We start from the raw sequence: 19887 nt of genomic DNA, 5'->3' as shown, positions 1-19887 counted from the left end.
TTGTTAAATGAACACCATATATCACTGACATAATTAATTGTGTGTGTAGTGTATTTGCTTGTTACATACTGAATGCGAGAAGAAAGAAAACACTGATCATACATGAATTAGAAACTCCAAGCGGAAGTAGGCTCAAATCTTGCAAACGGTGCGACGTATTGAAAAAATCTTCCCTTTATGTTACTCCTTGCATATTTTTATCAAGACGTCCTTCACTTGTGTCGGTAAAGGGACATGTACAGATGTTGTGATGAATATCAAGAACATTCATGTTCATATGTGAATGATGCGCTGTATAGCGAGCGCAGATTCAGCTGGTATACTATAATTTAAACAAGTAACTTATGTTTGATGTGTTTAAAAACGTTACACTTTCTTTCAAACACCATTTTAATTCATATTTTCTCTCTTTGAGTTATAAGCTTATATTTATATCGTACGTATAACATGAATGTCAATTGCGCTTTATTTTAAATTATAAGATTCAAGCTTTAGTAAATTATATATATTATAAAATAAATTATTCATTTTGTTTTTCTGTATTCTTTTTTATTTTTAATAAAATTTATTTAATACATAAAAAAGAACCATCGTAATATAAAAAAATATATATAACATAAATATGTACATCTAGCAATAAATCCCAAAGTACTTTATCTGTAAATAATATCCCATATGGCATTTTATTCTTTATCCTTAAAAGTCGCCTCCTATTTAAAAAACATAATGAAATGGATTTCCATGTGTGTGGCAATTACATTTTCATAAGTTTTCTTCCACATGGCTTAGAACAATTAAATTTTAAATAATAATAATAAATCATATTTTCAAATATCATATTGCATGGAAAATAACATTGGAAAGGAGGAAATGAAACACCAATTACTGAGCTGAGCGGTCGCCTCGAAAAATACAATATCATTGAGTAATATTAGCATCCAGCCTACTTATAGAAAAATAGTTCTACTTGTTTGTTACTCCAAATTCCTTACGTAGGCAGCAGGGAGAGAATAGGATATCGTAGTTCTTGCTATTATTGCAGGGACATAGCTTGATTCACAAGATTTCACATAATTATCTCATTTCTTAGAAGAAACAACTTTAGGGCTCTTTAGATCTTGGAAATAAGAGTAATGACTCCTGGTTCGTCATCTGAATCTTATAAGACACTTTGTCTTTAACTCATGAAAAATAAGTTAGATTTTTATACAAAGAGGGAGGATTTAGAATTTAGAGAAATATATATAACATAGTGTGGTTCAACAGCTTTTGGTCCAACCTCTGGACCTTATGGGAACATTTAATCCTCTTTAGCTAATGAAAAACTAGATGGTTAAAAAAAAAAGATTATTTTAGAATTTCAAGAATTATGTACAACATATTGTTTCAGCAACTATTGGCTCAAACTCTAGATTTTATGAAAGCTTTTAATTGTCTTTATATAACGAATGAAACTCAAGTTTTATTTATTTTTGAAAAAAGAGGTTTTAAAACACAGAATTATGTACAACATAGTCTGGTTCAAATGTAGGCCTGTGCTTATTTTTTTCATTTTCTATTTTCTTTTCTGTGTCCGTGAGTTCGAGGAATTGAAGTAACCCTGAATGGAAGTTCAGATGAGACAGCACAAGAGATTATTGACTCAATTTATACAGAGATAATAATTCTTCATCGGAATCCATTGAATATTATTACTATATATATATATATATATATATATATATATATATATATATATATATATATATATATATATATACTATGTGTGAAATTAATCAAACAATGATCAAATACAGTTCTTTACATTACAAAATGCTTTTATTTATTTTACAAGAAAATTTTATTCCATTTACTGGAACTTCCTCAGGTGTATGCACTATTTACAATCCTATACAAGTTGTATTGTATTTTTCAAGCGTCATTATGATAACAGTATTGTCGAGCTTCATACTACATTATCAATAGTATTTGTATCACAGAAATTTGATGGACAGGGACAATTTTGTTAGCATCCATAAAAGAAATAGCATATTTTATATACAAGCTATTTCCTGTATATATCCTATTTCTCTTCATTGCAGACTGCGGAATACCCTAGTTTTTGTTGTTGTTGTTGTAAAATACTGTATGCAGCTGTGGAAATTGGAGCAAGTAGTTTGCGGAAAAAACAAAGATTGTGTTATTCGTTATATATATGCTCCATAAAATCTTTTAGACATTACAAAAACGTGCAAAGCAAAATAAAAATGTAAGACAAATTATTATTATTAGTTATTCCTCCCAAGCCTTCGGCTCGTCTGCATGCTAGCGACATCTCTTAGTGTCACGTAGACGGCAGTGCAACTATTAGCATGATTGGGAACTATTGTGAATAAGCGTGACTGACAGACTGAAGGATCTTTTTAAAGTTTAATGTTCCATAATCATGCACCAAGGCTGGAAATGTGATGGTGAGATGGATGATAATGATGGAACGAAGGAAATGGAAGGAAACGGGAGAACCCTGAGAAAGCCCACGTGTTTGTCAATCACTAAGCCCACTTCGCGGGAGCTGGAATCGAACCAGAGACCCCACGCGTCAGAAGTCAGCGCTCTACCACTGATCCATTACGATTTTATCCCGTAGCATACAGTGACTGGAAGTCTTGGGTGAATAACTAGTAAGAGCGTCAATTTCCTTTTTTTTTTTAACAAGACTATAAATTAGTTCTACGGCCTTGAGTTGATGTTTGAGCTCTGCACTAATCGCAAAAGGAAATTGCTTCACATGATTCATAAGAGATAATATCGTTAGATCTTATTAAGTCTTTACTAAATGGCTGCTAAAAATAAAATACAGAAGTACGTGGGCTTTAAAAAGATGCCACACTTTTAAAATACGATGACTGAAAACTGACTAATAATATTACTACAAAAAAATTCAATAATAGCACGACACAAAAGAAATAAACACTATTAATCATAAAATGTTATCTGTGAAACACAAGAGGCTGAGAAAATTTTGAAGATAGTGAGTTGGTACCCTAGACACTCTTTGAACTCAGAATGTATACTCAACACCCATCAATATTTTCCCCTGTTTTAGTCATACAGGATAGTAAATGTTAAACGCTTCAAGCAAGATCGCGATAATAATATACTTCTAATTACTGCTGTGTAAATGGCGTTAGATGACAACTAGCCAATCAAACGTATCCACTGAAGTTTAGCGAAAAGTTTCAGTGCTGAGTTTCCATGTATATACCGTAGATCCCTATGCATGATTTGGGCGATCTGTTAGTGTGTGGGATTTTATCAAACTTTTAAGCATTTTTCAACTTTCTGCACAACTAAACGTGGCAACAGTGCGCAGCAGAGAGTTTTGTGTTTTACAAGGCAAATAAATCAAGTTTAATATTTCGAACTGTAAGTGCCAACACATGGGAAGCATCAAGTAATCAAAGTAATATATTAATAACGTTTGGTTGAGTGACATATACGATATACCTGGTACACCCATTGAATACTATTAACAATGTATTTACATCCATGAAGTCACTTGCGAAAAATTGGGTTAGTAAAAGAATTGTTTTTCCTTCTTATTTCTCATGCAAGTAAGAAAGTTAAAAGAGAAACTTAGTAATTCCATATGAGTTATTAGTGTTCTACTAGAAACAAAAGCTACCAACCAACTAGAATATCCAGTAGAACCATAGATATACCTAGAGTAAATCATAATAAAACTAATGCTGTATATAAGCGTTTCTCAAACTGTGGTCCTCGAGATTTGCTCTTGTGGTTCTCTCATATTAGCATTAGTCCAGAAAAGACAGAGCAAATAAAATTCAACTGAAGTGCGTATCACACATACACTATACTTGAGAATCTCAGAATTTGGAAATTAGATAAACAAGCGTCTTTTACTTCCTCTTCTAGGACGGTCATTATATGAATTTTATTACTCTACTTACACTACTCTCCGCAACATAAGTTGGATTTTCTGTTGCAAAAACATACGTTGAACAGTGTTTAGGGAAGACCTAATGCGTCTGAAGATCCCAGGTACCATTCATCTTTTTCATCACTGACATTTTTAGTTAATAAGGGAAAGATTATACAAATTCTAATAGCTTATATTAGTGTATTATTATCATAAAATATTCTTGATAGCCTTCAAGTATTAAAAAGAAACTAAGGTTTACTATTAATATCAATATACAATTAAGGGATTTCTTCGATTTGGATTTGAGCTTAGCGCCCCTTTCAGCAGCGGGACTATATGAGACGTGGACCCACAGCTTAAGAGCCGGACATACTAAAAATAATACAAAATTTGCCATTTTTCTTTTGCTTGTTTTTCATAAGCGAAGGGAAACAATGAAATGTATCTTTCTATAATCGTATATAATGTTATTCTACAACAGAAAATATGAACCTGAAGAACTTTCAGTGTTGCTTCCATAGAAAATACAGTGTTGCCTGAATAACATTTACCCCAGAATTTAAGTTAAGACAGCGACTAGAGGAACGAACTGAACTGCATTTGATTACGTATCAAGTTGTTTTGGTATCCTGTGAACTACTTTTTAAATAACATTATTATTATTTAATTTTAATAACCGTATGTTAAAACTATTTTGTTTATTACAAACTAAATACAATTATTATTTAAGAAGTAGCTGACAGGATTTCAAGACAACATAATATGTAATCAAATGCAGTTGAGTTCGCTCCTCTAGTCGCTGCCTTAACTTAGATTTTTTGGGAAAGGTTATTCTGACAACACTGTGATTTCTATGGATGGTAACACTGAAAATTCTATAGGTTCATATTTTCTGTTGTAGAATAACATTATCTATGATTGTGGTAAGTTGCATTTCATTATCTCCTTTCAATTATGAAAAACGAGCAAAAGAAAAATGGTAATTTTTTTATTATTTTTAGTATGTCAGGCTCTTAGTGTGGGATCCGAACCACACGAGCTCCCACCAGGAATCGAACCTGAATCTCTCGCACCAAAAGCGAGTACGTTATCCACAGAACCAAGAGGGAACTCGATAAAATCAAGGCAATTTTAATTTAAAATATGTTAAGAATATAATTGTACCGGTATTAACATATTCTCAAAACATTATATTATATAAATTTGCTTTCGAAGGAAACAACACTAAGATAATCTGTAGACCATTCTAACTACTGAAAGTGGTATCTACTTGGAAAAAGTTTAAGAAACGCTGCTGTATAAATATAATACATCATAATGAGTACAAAATGAAGCATCACTAGGATAGATAAAATGTTTATTGAGACACACTTTGCTCTTAACTTATCATGCATGTGTCCAACATGATAAAGCATGAAACAATTTGCAGTGTTTCAAGTAACTTCGGCTCAATGAATCTGTTATATTATTAATCTTGAACTCTTTCGTGCTCTAAGTAGACAAGCAATCAGAAAAGAAATGAAACAAATGTCCTTGACAAAGGAAGCTTGTGCAATGATTGAGGAACATATCACATGAAGTGTATGAATCATCTTAACTACTACACTATTCTAACAATTGTCACGTAGGTTATTTCCTTGGATAAATCTTCACTTGCAGTCCATCTCTTGGTCTTAGAATTAGTTCTCCTAAAAGAGTTAGATTTTCTCTTCTATCAACGGCTACCACTCTGTAGTTCCTCAGGATAGTCGATATCATTGCCTTCTCTTCCAACAGAGCGAACTTTTGACCTGTTCAAATAACAAGATAATGTTATCAAAAGGAACGTTGCTCTTTTATATATATTAGTCTATATTATTTTTATAGAGCAAAGTGATAGCAACAGCATATAGCAAAATAAAGGGTACAATGTGAACTTATCTATTTTTCTACCAATGAAATATCAAATATAGATTATTTATTTCTCTATTTTTTATTTTTTAAAGCAAAAAAAGTTATCACATTATTGCTTGTTTACAAACAAGTTTCTTTGTTGCGTCTCAAGTCATTGATTATGATGTCTAGAACATGTTTTTTTACAAACTAGAAAGTGCAAATCTATTTTAGGTAGATCACTATTAATTCGGGAAACAAGCAGTAGTATCATTCAATCTGTTCGCACTGGTTTGCCTGGTGCAGTTGTTAAAATTTCTCAGTTTCTCCCTAAACTGTTGTTAGGGTTGTCTTTACACCTCTTATCCAGCGCCTACGAAATAATGAAAAGTCTCTCTACTATTATACTTGAGAATCTAGTATAAATTCTTTCCTTTTCAGCTTTTAAAGAGATAGTTAAGTCATGCTACAGTTGAAACATTTTCATCCCCTACAGCAACTCACCAATGGAAAGTAATTCTGTTGGTGCGCAGACTCAGCTCGTTTCAGTAACACGTAGAATTAAGTTTCCTTTCAATAAATCTTTCAGTTTAACGTCCCACGATTATGTCCTGTTAGGCTAAGCGAGACAGATGATTACGGCAAGTGAATGACGATGGAAGAAATAGTGGAATAAGAATATAGGAGGAAACGGACACGATGTTGTCCGCCACAAGCTTACTTCACTGGAGATCGTACCAGGGACCCCACACATCAGAGGGGAGCGCTCTACCATTGAGCCACCGTGCGCAGAGTTTCCTGACAGAAGCAAATTTTGGGTTATGCGCAAAACTACAACAATGAAGTGCGAAAAAGGTCAGGGACGAAGCAAGATAAAGTTTTACTGTCTGTTGTAAAGCCAACATTGACGCCTAGGAAGGTCATGCTGTGCGTTTGCTGGGATTGGAAGGGCATAATGCATCACGAGCTGCTGCCCCAGGGCAGAACGCGTACCTGTACTGTCGATAATTAGCACCTAATCAAGTCAAAAGAAACAACCGAAACTTCTCAAAACAAAGGGTGTCGCGAGCATACGTCAGAGCGTATACAACTTTAACGACTCGTCAGAAATTGAGAGAACTTGGCTGGGAGGTTTTTACTGCATCTACTATACAATCCGGACCTGGCATCACCAGACGATCACTTGCCTCTGTCTCTGCAGAACTGCATGAATTGGGTTAAGTTAGTTTCAAAAGAAGCGTGTGAAAACCACGTGTTACTTTTTTTTTTTTAACTAGAAGTTATAGAAGTTTAATTGCGACAGATTATTAGGTTGCTGGGAAAATGACAGAACGTCATATGTGATTTCAAAATGGTGCATATATGATTTCATAATATTATTCTCAAATCACAAATAAATAAATAAATAAATGTATTCTCAGTTTTGACCTCCAAAGGCTCTATACTTTTCAGGCAATCTGATAGAATAAAGCAACATACAATAAGCCCTGTTCAAATTAGTCACAATTACTTCTACAAAAAATGTTTTACTTAAGGATAAACTTACATGGTTGTAAATATGGCCAAACCAGGGATGCAAATAAGCACTCGCCCGGGGCGAGGGTTCATCGGTGCTGGCGAGTATTTAATATCATATCGAAGGTAAGTAAATGATTTCTGTTGTAAGATGTGGACTAGTAGCTTTTTGCTGGGGCGATTAAAATTTTGTCGCTTATTTGCACCCCTGGGCCAAACTGAACTGCTGGCCGAGCTAGATAGCGAATAACTTAATTGTTTTATTTTATCAGTTATGAGAAATGTCCTACAGGAAACCAAACTATTGAAATGCTGAATTCTAATACTCTAAAGCAGTCATTTTCAATTCAGTGCTCTGTGACGTCATAGGTTGTTGCTCTCATTCTCAATAAAACATATACTGAGGACAAGGAACAGACAAGAAAAATGACATTAATTAATGCACTAATCCAGTGGTTCTCAACTTAATTCGTATCACGGCCTCCATTTTATCACGTTCTCTTGCCAGCGACAACCTTATAATTCCTGATTTGTAATAAGCTTGTGCGATTTTTAATATACCTATTGCGGAGATCTCACGATATTTATCTATTTCTATAATTGTAGAATCCATTTCTTGTGTACAGTGGATACAGAACAGTAATATATTCCCTACGATGAAAGTGCTGGTTCAAGATGAATGTTAAACCCTTTCATTCAAAAGGCCATCAAAGTAGCTGATCTAAGTCAAGAAATTCTTGACCAACTAATAGAATTATCGTGCGACAAGTCCTTGCTACTGATTTTCTGTAACGAAGACTTGGACAAGTTCTGGCTGAAGAGGAGAGAAAAATATCCTGTTCTGATATCTGCTGCTTTAAAAGTAATAATTCCATTTGCTACCTCGTACATGTGCGAAAGTAGTTTTTCCTCTATGGTAAGCAATAAAACAAAGACAAGAATCGCTTATCAGTTGAAAATGACTTGATAATGTGCGTCACGAAGATTGAACCAGACATTGCGGCATTAGTGAAATCACACCATGCTCAGGCATCTCATTAGCTTTCAATTTCAATTGTATTTCAATATGCACGTTTTGTTGTATTTGTATTTTCCTGATATTTCAATGTACAGTTCTCATTAGTTTCATGTCGTACTTTTTTTATATTATTATTTAAATTGATTTGTAGACAACTCTGCACCTGTTGAAAATGTTTAGTAGACCTATTTTTTCGTTCTTAACAGTATATGCAAAAATAAATATCCCGTATTAGATTCAAATTATATTTATCTCTTCCGCTTATCTTCGCGACCCCCATCAAACCCTCTCGCGATCCCCAGGTTGAGAAACCTAGCAACTAGTCTATGGTTTTGTAAATACAATACTTCTAGTGTTGCCCAAGACACAAGAAATTTTAGTCTCATTTCGAAAATGAGGCGAAAAATACGTATACTTTTAAATTCGAGGATGAGAAACATGACGTTTCTCGTCTCGTTTTAGAGACGAGACTAAAATATCAGTAGTCTCGTGAGCAGTGGCGTATCTAGGGGGGCTTCCGGGCTTAAGCCCCCCGAAATCTTACTTACTATAGTAAATATATGAAATATCTTGCAGAATTTTCACATTTCCAGGCAAAGCCCTCCTGAAAGTTAGCAAAGCCCCTCCCGAAACAAAATCGTAAATACGCCACTGCTCGTGAGCAACACTAATTCACTCAAATCTTAGATCTCAAACTCTGTTTTTAGTATTTTATGATTCACAGTACGAAAATATTAAATTGACGAAGTGGTTGCACAAACACAATTAGCAGCATTTGGTATTAGCGTTTTTAAAGTTACGCAACTCATTACAAAAATATACTCCAATAATAAATATAGTTTAAATGTTGCTATATCATATCCTTCATGGATCTTTCTTGTCGCTGAAAGACTCTGATAACTTCTAGATGAAATTAAGAAAAAAAATCAGGTCATACATTTTGTATATAAGTTCGCAAAACGGGACGAGAAAAACTTTTTTCGAGAATCGGAGTATCTTTAAACGTTGATAAATGCTCTTCATTATGTTCGTATGATCATCATATCAATTTAGATTTTATATTATGAATAATGTAACACAAGCCCACGAGACTCAATAAATTTCTGATATCGTCTCGAATTTGAAAATATACTTCTCATATCGTGGGCAACACTAGATATAACATGTACTAAATGTAATTTTGTTAGAGTAGCCCAAAAGTAGGTATACACCCCTGTATTGATCAAGTATAAAATTCTAGTTAATGGATATAATTGATTCGACTGTTCCGGGCTTAAGTTATAAGTAAAAAAGACGTTAAGAACAAATAATAAAGAAACTAGGTCTACCTGTTTATAACAATAAGAAATGATATAAAATTTAGTACGGAACAGTATACCTACTTTTGGGCCACCCCTGTGGCACCACTGAATTCCGTTTAATACATGTTTTATTGTATATCTACTACGGTAGAAAAAAATGTTATGTTAACTAAATTTTGTAGGTACCAATGCAATTTCTTGGTCCAGCACTGAACGGAATGTAGGCGTATGGGTGACGTCCTAAAACATTCTCCGGCAAGAAACGATCAGGGTCAAACTTTTCTGGATTGGGAAACACTTCAGGATTACGATGAAGCATATACGTCAAAATAAGTGCTGTGGTTCCAGCAGGAACAGTATAGTCACCTAGAAAGAAGGAAAGTAGTATTAATCTTTATTGTTAGTTTTGTTTCTTAGATTTTATAACATTAGGAATTGTACACAAAATTAAAGTAGAAAATTGTAATTTAGTACTTATGTATTACTTGTAGCAGGGAATTCGTGTTACTATTCGGTTCAAAATCTCTTCTCGTCGCGAATTCTGTCGAGAAATTTGAAGCTTAAAATATACAAAACGATAATCATGCCTGTTGTTCTGTATGGTTGCGAAACATGGTCACTTACTCTGAGGGAAGAACATAGACTGAAAGTATTTGAGAACAAGATCCTGAGACGAATATTCGGACCCAAGAGGAACGGGAATGGGGAATGGCGGAAACTTCATAACGAGGAACTACATAATTTATACGGTTTACCCAACATTGTTAAGGTCGTCAAGTCTAGGAGGCTTAGGTGGGCGGGTCATTTAGCTAGAATGGAAGAAAGTAGAAACGCTTTCAAAGTCTTGACTGGAAGACCAATCGGAAAACGACCATTAGGAAGACCTAGGCGCAGATGGGAGGACAATATTAAGATGGATCTCGCAGAGATTGGAATACAAAGTAGAAACTGGATGCAGTTAGCTAAGGATAGAAGTCAGTGGAGACTTTTGTGAATGCGGCATTGAACCTCCGGGTTCCATAAACCCAGAGCCGTAGCTAGAGATTTCTGCGCCCGGGGCGAAGTAGAATTCAGCGCCCCTACACTCACTTTAGCAATCATTATATATATATATATATATATATATATATATATATATATATATATATATATATATATATATATATAAGAAAAGCAGCTTTTGTTGTTACGCTGAATTTTTATTAATCTTCTTGGAAAGACCATTACAACAACCAAAAACGATCATTATGTATCCTTTTCCAAATAAGAGCTGTTTTCGAGAGACTTATTTTGGACTTTTTGTTAAACTTGACAAAACTACCTTTGGTTGTATACAAATTCGCTAGGAGAACAGTTATGGAAAGTTACTACTATTTAGAACATTTTATACTATTGATAAGAAATGAAATTTTAATACATTAAAAACTATGTGCTTTTAAATTGTTCCAAATGGGTGACTATTAATTTCCAGTAATAATTGTAAACTTTTTAATTTTATTCTGTATGTGACCACATCAATAGTATGTTAATTTCGATCTCTTAACATACTATTTTGTATAAAATATTTTGTGAAATGTAATGGAAATTCAGAAGGATTCTTCTTTGTGAATTTCTAAATATTGATCGATGGAGGTGAAGAATATGTTCAATGTTTGTACTTAAAATCCAAAATATACTTTGGCTACTACATATGTCTGAAATTATAGTAATTACTTAATTTCTTAATGAATGAAAGTTCCGAATTTAAGGTACTTATTATTAATTAACATATTAAAATACACTAACACGTACATATATGAAGAATGTGTGTACTTATGTTTTGTATGTATGTAGATAGATAAAAACATCACACAACTAGACACGCATACACAAAATAATATGGTGCCGATATAAAAAGTTAATGAAAAATGACCTCAATAAATTCCTCCAAATTGGAAGCATTTGATATGTCAATGGAATTTTAAAATAAATCATTGGTAGTGATTAGTGTGTGTAAAAGAGTCGAACTTCGTCGGGCTAAGTTCTGATCCCTTAAGCCCTTATTCTACAACTGCTTGAAGTTCGAAAATGTTATTGTTTCCCTCGTTTACTTTTGTTTTTAATATTCCCGCGCAAACAGCAGCTTGAATGTGTCTCTTCACTCTTCTCACTTTCATACCTTCATTCTCAACGTCGCACAGTGGAGCCAAACCAGGCAATTCTTAGCAAAACTCGAAGAATGAAGTAAAAGATTGACTTGATATAATTTGCTATAATGAAACCGTAATAGTGTACACATAAGATAGTGTGCATGAAAAGAAGTGATAGCTATTTACAATGAATTCACGGGACGTGTAAATTTGGTTATCCACCGAAGCAGAAAAGGTGCTGCTTAGTGACAGAAGATAGGAAATTGACTTTGAATGTGTCTATTCCTACATTGCGTGTAGATATTCCGTGACTGGTAAACATGGTGACACGACCGACATGTATGTATCGTTTTGTATATTTAGAATGTTGAGGTAATGTGTAATCAATCATATTTGGAATGATGTAATATCAGTATCATATCCCTATGGCAATCCCCTATTTAATATCATATTTGGAAAATGCTGTGGTAGTGAAAGCATATAAACTAGTCAAACGATAGAATGGCATTTTAGTAGAAAATATGGCATAATAATGTTATGTCTGTGATTTTTTAATATATCGTAGCGGAAACATTGTTCTTACTGTATGCAAAGTGAAAACCTGCACATATTTGCACTTTTGGGAAATATAGCGCATGAAAATGTTTGAGGAAAACCGCATTTTGAATGCAATGCTGCTTTTGAATTGAGGTGGGATGAATGTGAGAGCAAGTGTTAGATTATTAGACGTGTGATCCCCATGCACGCAGTGACAAAGTTGAATATAGATCGATTCTGGGAATTTTGCCGCCAAACCTACTTGGTGCTTCGCCCCCTAGGACCCATCTTGTTACAAACTTCCAATCATACTTCTCTGGCATTCGCCAACAGAACTAAACTCTAGTCAAACATGTGTGATTAATGGTGGCGATATTTTGAAACGTCAATGTTTGCTAAACAATCTATGGACCATAAGGTAGAACCATATTTAAAATGGTGTTGATCAATTCAGTATTGCGTTTTTTTGTGATGCGATGCGTGCACAGAAGTGACATTGGAATCAACTGTAATGAGCCTCCGCTCGCTCCAGCTCAGAGTGTTCCAATCAAGCCCTGAAATCAGCCCACGTAATGCACGATGCAGTATATGAAACAAGCTGAACAGGTTACTGATGCTTGTAAATCATAATATGTTTAATACATCTGATAATATATCGAGAACTTGTGATGAAATAATTTTTATGTATTGAAGCGTCCTTGCATCTTCATTGTCATAACGAATCCTCCACAACTTGGAAATAATTTTGAGAAGCAAGAACTTTTCTTCAATTTTATTACTCTTCACTTGTAAAAAGAATAAGTACACTTTTTCCTTTCATGCGTAAGAATGTAAGTCAATCATATAATCTGTTATATTATTTAGGCGCGAATATAAGGAATATTTCCTTTTATGATGTAACACTCTATGTTTTTGATAAAATAATGTCGAAATAACATTATTGTAGCCACTGCACACACCAAACTAATTGGTTTTCTTTCAATTCTCTGCTTCATATTGCGAATTCTTATTTTTGCCAAGAAGTCAGTGCCTTGGCTCCACTGTGCGTCGTGATTAATCGGATTGGATAGGAAAAAAAAATGAAATGAAATCTTTGATTTTTACGTCCCACGTTATGCCGGTTAGGCTAAAGGAGACGGTGATGATAAGTAACGAATGAAATGGTGGAATGAAGAAAGTAGGAGGAAGCGGGAGAACCCCGAGAAAACACACGCACGCGGTGTTTGTCCACCACAAAGTTCACTTGGCGGGGCTGAGATCGAATCCAGGACCCCAAGTACCAGAGGTGAACGCTCTACCGCTGAGCCCCCAGGGGTAGAAAAACGTTTTGAACTAAGCAAACTCATCACTGTCAAAACGCCGAACACGACTTTGCTCGTTTCTGAGTTTGAAAATGCTCCTGCGTACACTATAAGTCATTACTCGGCACCTTGTATACCACATGTCATTAAGAAATCATCAATAATTCTTTAAGTAATAAGTAAAAACTTGTTGTGACTTATTTAAACTTTTGGATTGCGAGCGAAGCGAGCAAGAAAATTTTTAAGAAATCTACGTATTTCATTGATAACCGACAGCAATATTGATCTAATAGGGTGCCAATACTTTCTGGGTGCGACTCGTCTTTTATTCATGTCCAACACAACTTTTTCTTTCTCCTTGCTCGTTCGGCGCCCCCCTGTTGTCAGCGCCCGGGGGGGGGCGCCCCGCTGGCCCCCCCTTAGCTACGGCTCTGCATAAACCATACAGTTAGTTAGTTAGTATTACTTGTAGAAATTGGACTCCGTTCTAAATGAAGAGACTTATTCCATTGTACAACTTGTATGCAATGTTTCAACATCAACCTGCATGTACATGTTCAAAGAAAAAGTACACACCTCTCCTTATACGGATCATATACAGAAGGTTGTTCTGTTTATATCGAACCGAATCAACCTATCAGAAATCTGATCGCTATCGCCAGCAATGTTCTGATGGAACTCCGAAACTGTGCACCATCGATAGACATTGAAGTATCCACTAAAGGAAACTCCGGCGATACATGGGCAAGGGTATTCAATTCCACTCCATCTTGCAAGTTTTTGAGAGACAAGTGAAGATGTGCAGCTGCCGATGATGGATCAGGGGCGGATCCAGGACGGACTTCTGGGGGGGGCGGTCGGCGGTAATACTGCTACTTTTAAGAGCTCCAAACTTGTTATGGATGGGTTTATTTATATATAAAATAAGAAAGTTTCCTCTTGTGAAGGGGGGGCGATCGCCCCGATCGCCCCCCTCTGGATCCGCCCCTGTGATGGATACGTATTTTCAAGATGTGAAAGCCGTAGAAATTCATTGGTCTGACATCAGGACTCTTTACAGGAATGTCTTGAAACGGAATGAGATAAATTAATAACTCACTTTCCATTTCCTAATAAAAAGTTTGGCAGTAAGGCTTTAAGCCTTGTCCATATCGGTCCTCACCTTGGTTGGCACCTACATCGTACGATTGTCAAATTGTGAAATGTTGATAAGAAAGATGGGCATCGTAATTGCTTCCTAGAAGTATCTTGCACTGTCTTTCACGTTTCTATCACCTTGCATACCAGGATCCTCCCTGCATAACTGAATCCCGTAACAACTATAAACATAACTCTTCCTACAACTGTATAGAAAGAGTAAACAATTATAAACGGAATGAACATTTCTCTTTTGACCAAAGGTTGTAATTTAAAGACACCATCGTGTAGAACTAGTCTTCAATATACCACATACCAAAAATCTCAGAAAAATATGTCTTCGTTACGGAGATATAACGCTTCAATGAATGAAAAAATGAGCTGCTTGCGTCACGGTAACACAGACAAGCGTTTTGGCGTGACGTCACAGGTCCGTAGCGCTCTGTGAGTGGCATTGGAAGCTTCAGGGAATCTTTTCATATTGCAGTTTCTCATTGTAAACTACAAATAAATTTAGTAGAATAGTGAAAGGAAAAATGGCAAAATAAGTAATACACTTGCTGTATATAAACGTAAAGTGTTAATAAGACCTATTTTCCTAGCTTGAAATACATTAATGGTCATTTGCAATGCTCTATCATTACAAATATTTTAGATACTATGCACTTAAGGAGGATTACTTTACTATTGTATTACCCCAAAAACATTAGAACCTAAGCACTATATCAGTTCATGCGCACATTGAGATTGAGAATATCTAGGCCATCATATAGCTTTCCCTTATTTTGAAGATTTGTCGTGAATCTCCATGCTATTATACTACGGCTACAAATAAGCGCTTTCTGCACCAAAAAGCTCTTAATTCCTTTAAAAATATTCATATCCTATTACATCCTTTCATTTTTTCTACTATTTACTCTGCGTATTAGCAATCGGTCATCCCACACCATTGCTACAACTATTCTTATCTTAATGCTACAAGAATCGTATTATATATAGCGCTTTACATTCTTATATTTCTACAAGAGAATGCTTTTGTGGTCACCGCGGTGGTTTGAAGCTGAAGGAAGCTGTAGCGAATAGAGGCAGGCAGATGGTTAGGCTGCCGAAAGACCATCATAAACAAGATACGTGCTCGAGAATTTTTCTTGTGACCTAGGCGCCGATTCTCAACCCTAGACATCATAATAATACATACATGGGCCTTCATAATTTTATTTTTGATTTAACTTATTTATGAAGCAGACTCTAGGTCATGTAGCTAGAATGGAAGAAAGTCTTGACTGGAAGACCAATCCGAAAACGACCATTAGAAAGACCTAGGCGAAAATGGGAGGACAATATTAAGATGGATCTAGCAGAAATAGGAATACAAAGTAGAAACTGGATCCAATTGGCTAAGGATAGAAGTCAGTGGAGAGCTTTTTGTGAACGCGGCATTGAACCTCCAGGTTCCATAGGCCATAGAGTTAGTTTTAGGAGGCAGACTCCTATTTCCAATCGCCTTGAATACCTGGCGTCCGGGATTTTTCGAACCTGAACAAGAGGGATATTGACAGAAATCCATTGTGTGTTACTTATGTTGTTACTTTAAAACTTCAGTTTCTTCTTTTCAATAACTTCACACGAAATGGTGTTTTAAGCATACAAACATAAGTTTATTTATATTCTCCTCCCCTTCAGATAGGCCAGTATCCCCGGGAGGCTGCCCCTCTAAATTTTTACTGCCCCCTAAACTTTTCAAGGTAGGCTTGCAAATAAACCATACAAAAAACACCCTCTTATTTTTTAACCATACCATGTACGTGTTAAGATGAATGTACAAAAGATTTCAAAAGTTTCATATTGTAATTTTTGAGCAATGGCACAATTTGTAAAAACCCTAAAATTTGCTTTGTATGTCCATTAATGTTTGACAGTGTAACCTTTTGCAAGGTTATTTAAGATCTACTGAAAGAACAAAAATTAAGCTTTTATTTGACACCTGGATGAGCCCAATAACTTCAAAAATAACGAAGTTATGGTAATTTAGTTCCATAATGCTGTGCCAAAAAGTGAAATTGAAGCAAAATTCACATTTTAAAAAAAATTCTCCCCGGCCCATTTCTCATCCAAAAAATCGGGAAAAAATAATTTAGCATAATTTCATTGGTATTTATGCATGAAAAATTTTTGAAGAGAATCTGAGACATTGAAGCACAATGTTCTAGGTGATTTGACATGGAATGATCCTTTTCTTATATTGGTTCACTCACTGAAACAGAATATTGTGTTCATTACTCGTTATGACATATCACAAACATTCATTATCAAAGGACACAGTGGATCTATAGTGGAGTGCTTACCTCTAGTGTGAATGGTACCTGATTCGATTTCAAGCCATATGAATTTGTGATGGACAACATCGTGTACGTGGGTTTTCTCGCGATTCAGACGTTTCCTCCCACGTGACCATTCCACCGATTCTTTTATATTCACTCTCATTAATCATCTGTCTCCCTTTGCCTACGGGACATGTTCGTGGAACAAAAAATAGAAATTTCATTTTATTTTATTCAGTAATAAGCCACTATAAGTAGTTTGTTTGTCATTACTATCAGACCACATCTGTTCATTTGTTGGTTTAAATGTAAACTCATGTGCTCAAAACACTTCAGCCAAATAGTAAATGTTCACATGGACTAATATAAACAATTTACGAGTATGTTCCATTTCTAAAGAAAACGACAATAAGCGCGAATATATTATGATGAAATAATATTGCTGATGTGTAAAGTAGTTCGGTAATAGCACTGAATGCTCATGAACATAATTATCATCGTAAGTTGGTGCGTCCTTGTGTTGAAGTCAATAAAGAATTTAGATTATTTTTACTTGAAGAAATGTTTCTTTCATGTATTATTTTCCTTAGGCATCCCCCTGAGCGCCTAACTATAGAATCCACGATGAACTTGTATATAAGAAATTAGCACTCTACTATCAAAAATGATATTGTTGATTTTTTCTTAAGAATGAATAAAATTCGCTTCGTAAGATCGGTCGGTGACCGAAACATGAGGATATTAATTAGTTTCTTACTTCAGGCTGCAAACAATGTCAATAATATAGCAAATTAGTACATTTCAACTTTGTCGTAAGATATTCAAGTATATTTAAATAATTGTTAATAAATATATAAATAAATAAATAGCTTGCTTTTTAAATAAACCTTAAATTCTGTTAATTTCTTATTCTTTGTGTTATTAGCAACGTCGTACACATTTGAAAAACATGCATCGTATCTTTCACTAAGCCGTTTCTCTAGTGACCTTTTCCCCTGTACCGACATGTGACGTACAAACATGGTGGTTGTTCTTTTAAGCGCACGAGTAGCAGACCGGAATTTAATCGCAAATTTCGACTAGTTAGGATCGTCGCATGAGCGAAAGGAAGTCTTCTCCGTAATCAGCTAGTTTTAAAGTTTTTTTTTTTTTTTAGAGCAATAAAAATAATCAGTGGAAATGTCCATTCTTCCTATGACTACAAGAAATTTTCTAGTAATTTTCAGAAATATTATCCAGGAATTCAGTAAGCACTTAGGTAGTTAGGCTACAGCAAAATCACTGTGCCGTTAAGTAAAAGTTTTCAGTCTCATGTATATTTCATAATTTCATGTATACACCACGTGAAGCATTTGTTCGCATGATACTGGAAAGAGATGAAGTAGATTTTCGGGACGCTCAATTGATTACAGCTTATTGGTAACTATTACCGTTTTTTCTCTATAGTGATCAATGTTAAGACTGGAAATGGGTTATTTCTACCATTTCTAATTTGAATATCACCATTATCAACGAACTCAATCGTTCCGACTGAGACTAACTTTAATCACCATTATCAACACCTTTCGACTCCTTACACCCTGGCCAAAATTGATGGTTACCCATCAAGTAGTTCTTGAGATTTTGTCTCTCCCGAACACACGGACAAACAGTGCAAATATATAAAGAAGTTTCTGGTAAACCAAACTCCTTAATAAACTAATAACTATTATCAGACCAGAATGTCAAACAGTCAGATTTCTTGACTATACGAAATGTAATTCGAAAACAATTATTAGTTAATTTAATACCATTTAGCAGATACTATCCGGCTTACTGTCTAAATTATGTTCTCATTAACTTTAATTTATTCATTTTATTCAAATAATTTGGAGCGAGTAGAAAAAATAACAAGGACTCCTTAAGGATCTTGATATTATTAAGGAGCAATATCATACCTGAATATTAATTGACATATGTAAATGAATATCTATATAATGAAGACATAATTACACAGATTTTTATATTATAATTTCCAAACTATACCTTCGCTGCCACAGACTACGGGTAATCCCAAGTTTTTCATTCTATGTGAACCAAGAGAGAAAGGAATCAACCAACCTTCCCATTCATTAACTCCACTTCCTACGTAAAGTAAGTGGGCGGAAACTTGTCTTCGAGCAAACAATGTAGTTGAATTTTATTGCTTATTTTGCTGTTTGTAGGTTTATTTTGTTTCTTCCTTTGTCAAATTATAAAGTATTTTTGGATATTATAAAGATCCAATTGGATATTATAAAGATCCAATACTATATTTCAGGCAAAAATTTTCTTCTAAGCCTTATATCTTGAGAACTACATATAGTGTAAAGAAACCAAAACTAACAACTTACTCTCCGTAAAAAAATACGAAAATTGATTTAGTAGCAGTTCAAAAATTTTTGTGGCCCTTCATTCACAAAATTCAATATATTTCATTCAACCAAACATTTTCTTGTACACCCCATGTTTTGAGAACTACATAAAACGTAGTCAAACTAAAACTAAAAAATTACTCAGTATGATGTGCCTATTTCGTAAAAAACATGAAAATTGGATTTACGAAATTTGTCCAAAAATTTTCTGGCCCTTGACCCCCCCCCAAAAAAAAAATCCAACATATTTTATTCAATCAAAAATTTTCTTGTACGCCTGATATCTCCAGAACTACATATAGTGTAGTCTGCCAAACCCAATCTTTTGATCCATATTTGGATCATTCCTAAAATTCTTGTTATTTATATAGATTTGAGCAACCATTATTCACACTTAAAATTGCACTCTTATGTAGCCAGTGTAAATTTCACCTTCCACTC

The 19887-nt window shown here is 34.7% G+C and overlaps 1 protein-coding gene across 6 annotated transcripts in view; it reads right to left on the bottom strand.

Annotated features, from left to right (window-relative positions):
- Positions 1 to 2673: 2673 nt before the first annotated feature.
- The window catches only part of Cyp4c3 (Cytochrome P450 4c3), a 156185-nt gene continuing 138971 nt past the window's right edge, over positions 2674 to 19887 (bottom strand). For all 6 annotated transcript variants that reach the window (XM_081727012.1, XM_081727017.1, XM_081727010.1 and 3 more), the window contains 2 exons: positions 9815 to 9994; positions 2674 to 5712 (listed from right to left, as the gene is read on the bottom strand). In XM_081727012.1, the coding sequence (XP_081583138.1) occupies positions 5552 to 5712; positions 9815 to 9994 (341 nt within the window). In that variant the 3' untranslated portion in view covers positions 2674 to 5551. The remainder of the gene's footprint in view (positions 5713 to 9814; positions 9995 to 19887) is intronic.

This window comes from Thermobia domestica, chromosome 1 (genome assembly GCF_964235325.1).
Source record: "Thermobia domestica chromosome 1, izTheDome1.hap1.1, whole genome shotgun sequence".
In the NCBI taxonomy this organism is placed as follows: Eukaryota; Metazoa; Arthropoda; class Insecta; order Zygentoma; family Lepismatidae; genus Thermobia; species Thermobia domestica.
Note: the sequence above shows the minus strand (reverse complement) of the source record. Positions and strands in the feature narration are given on the sequence as shown.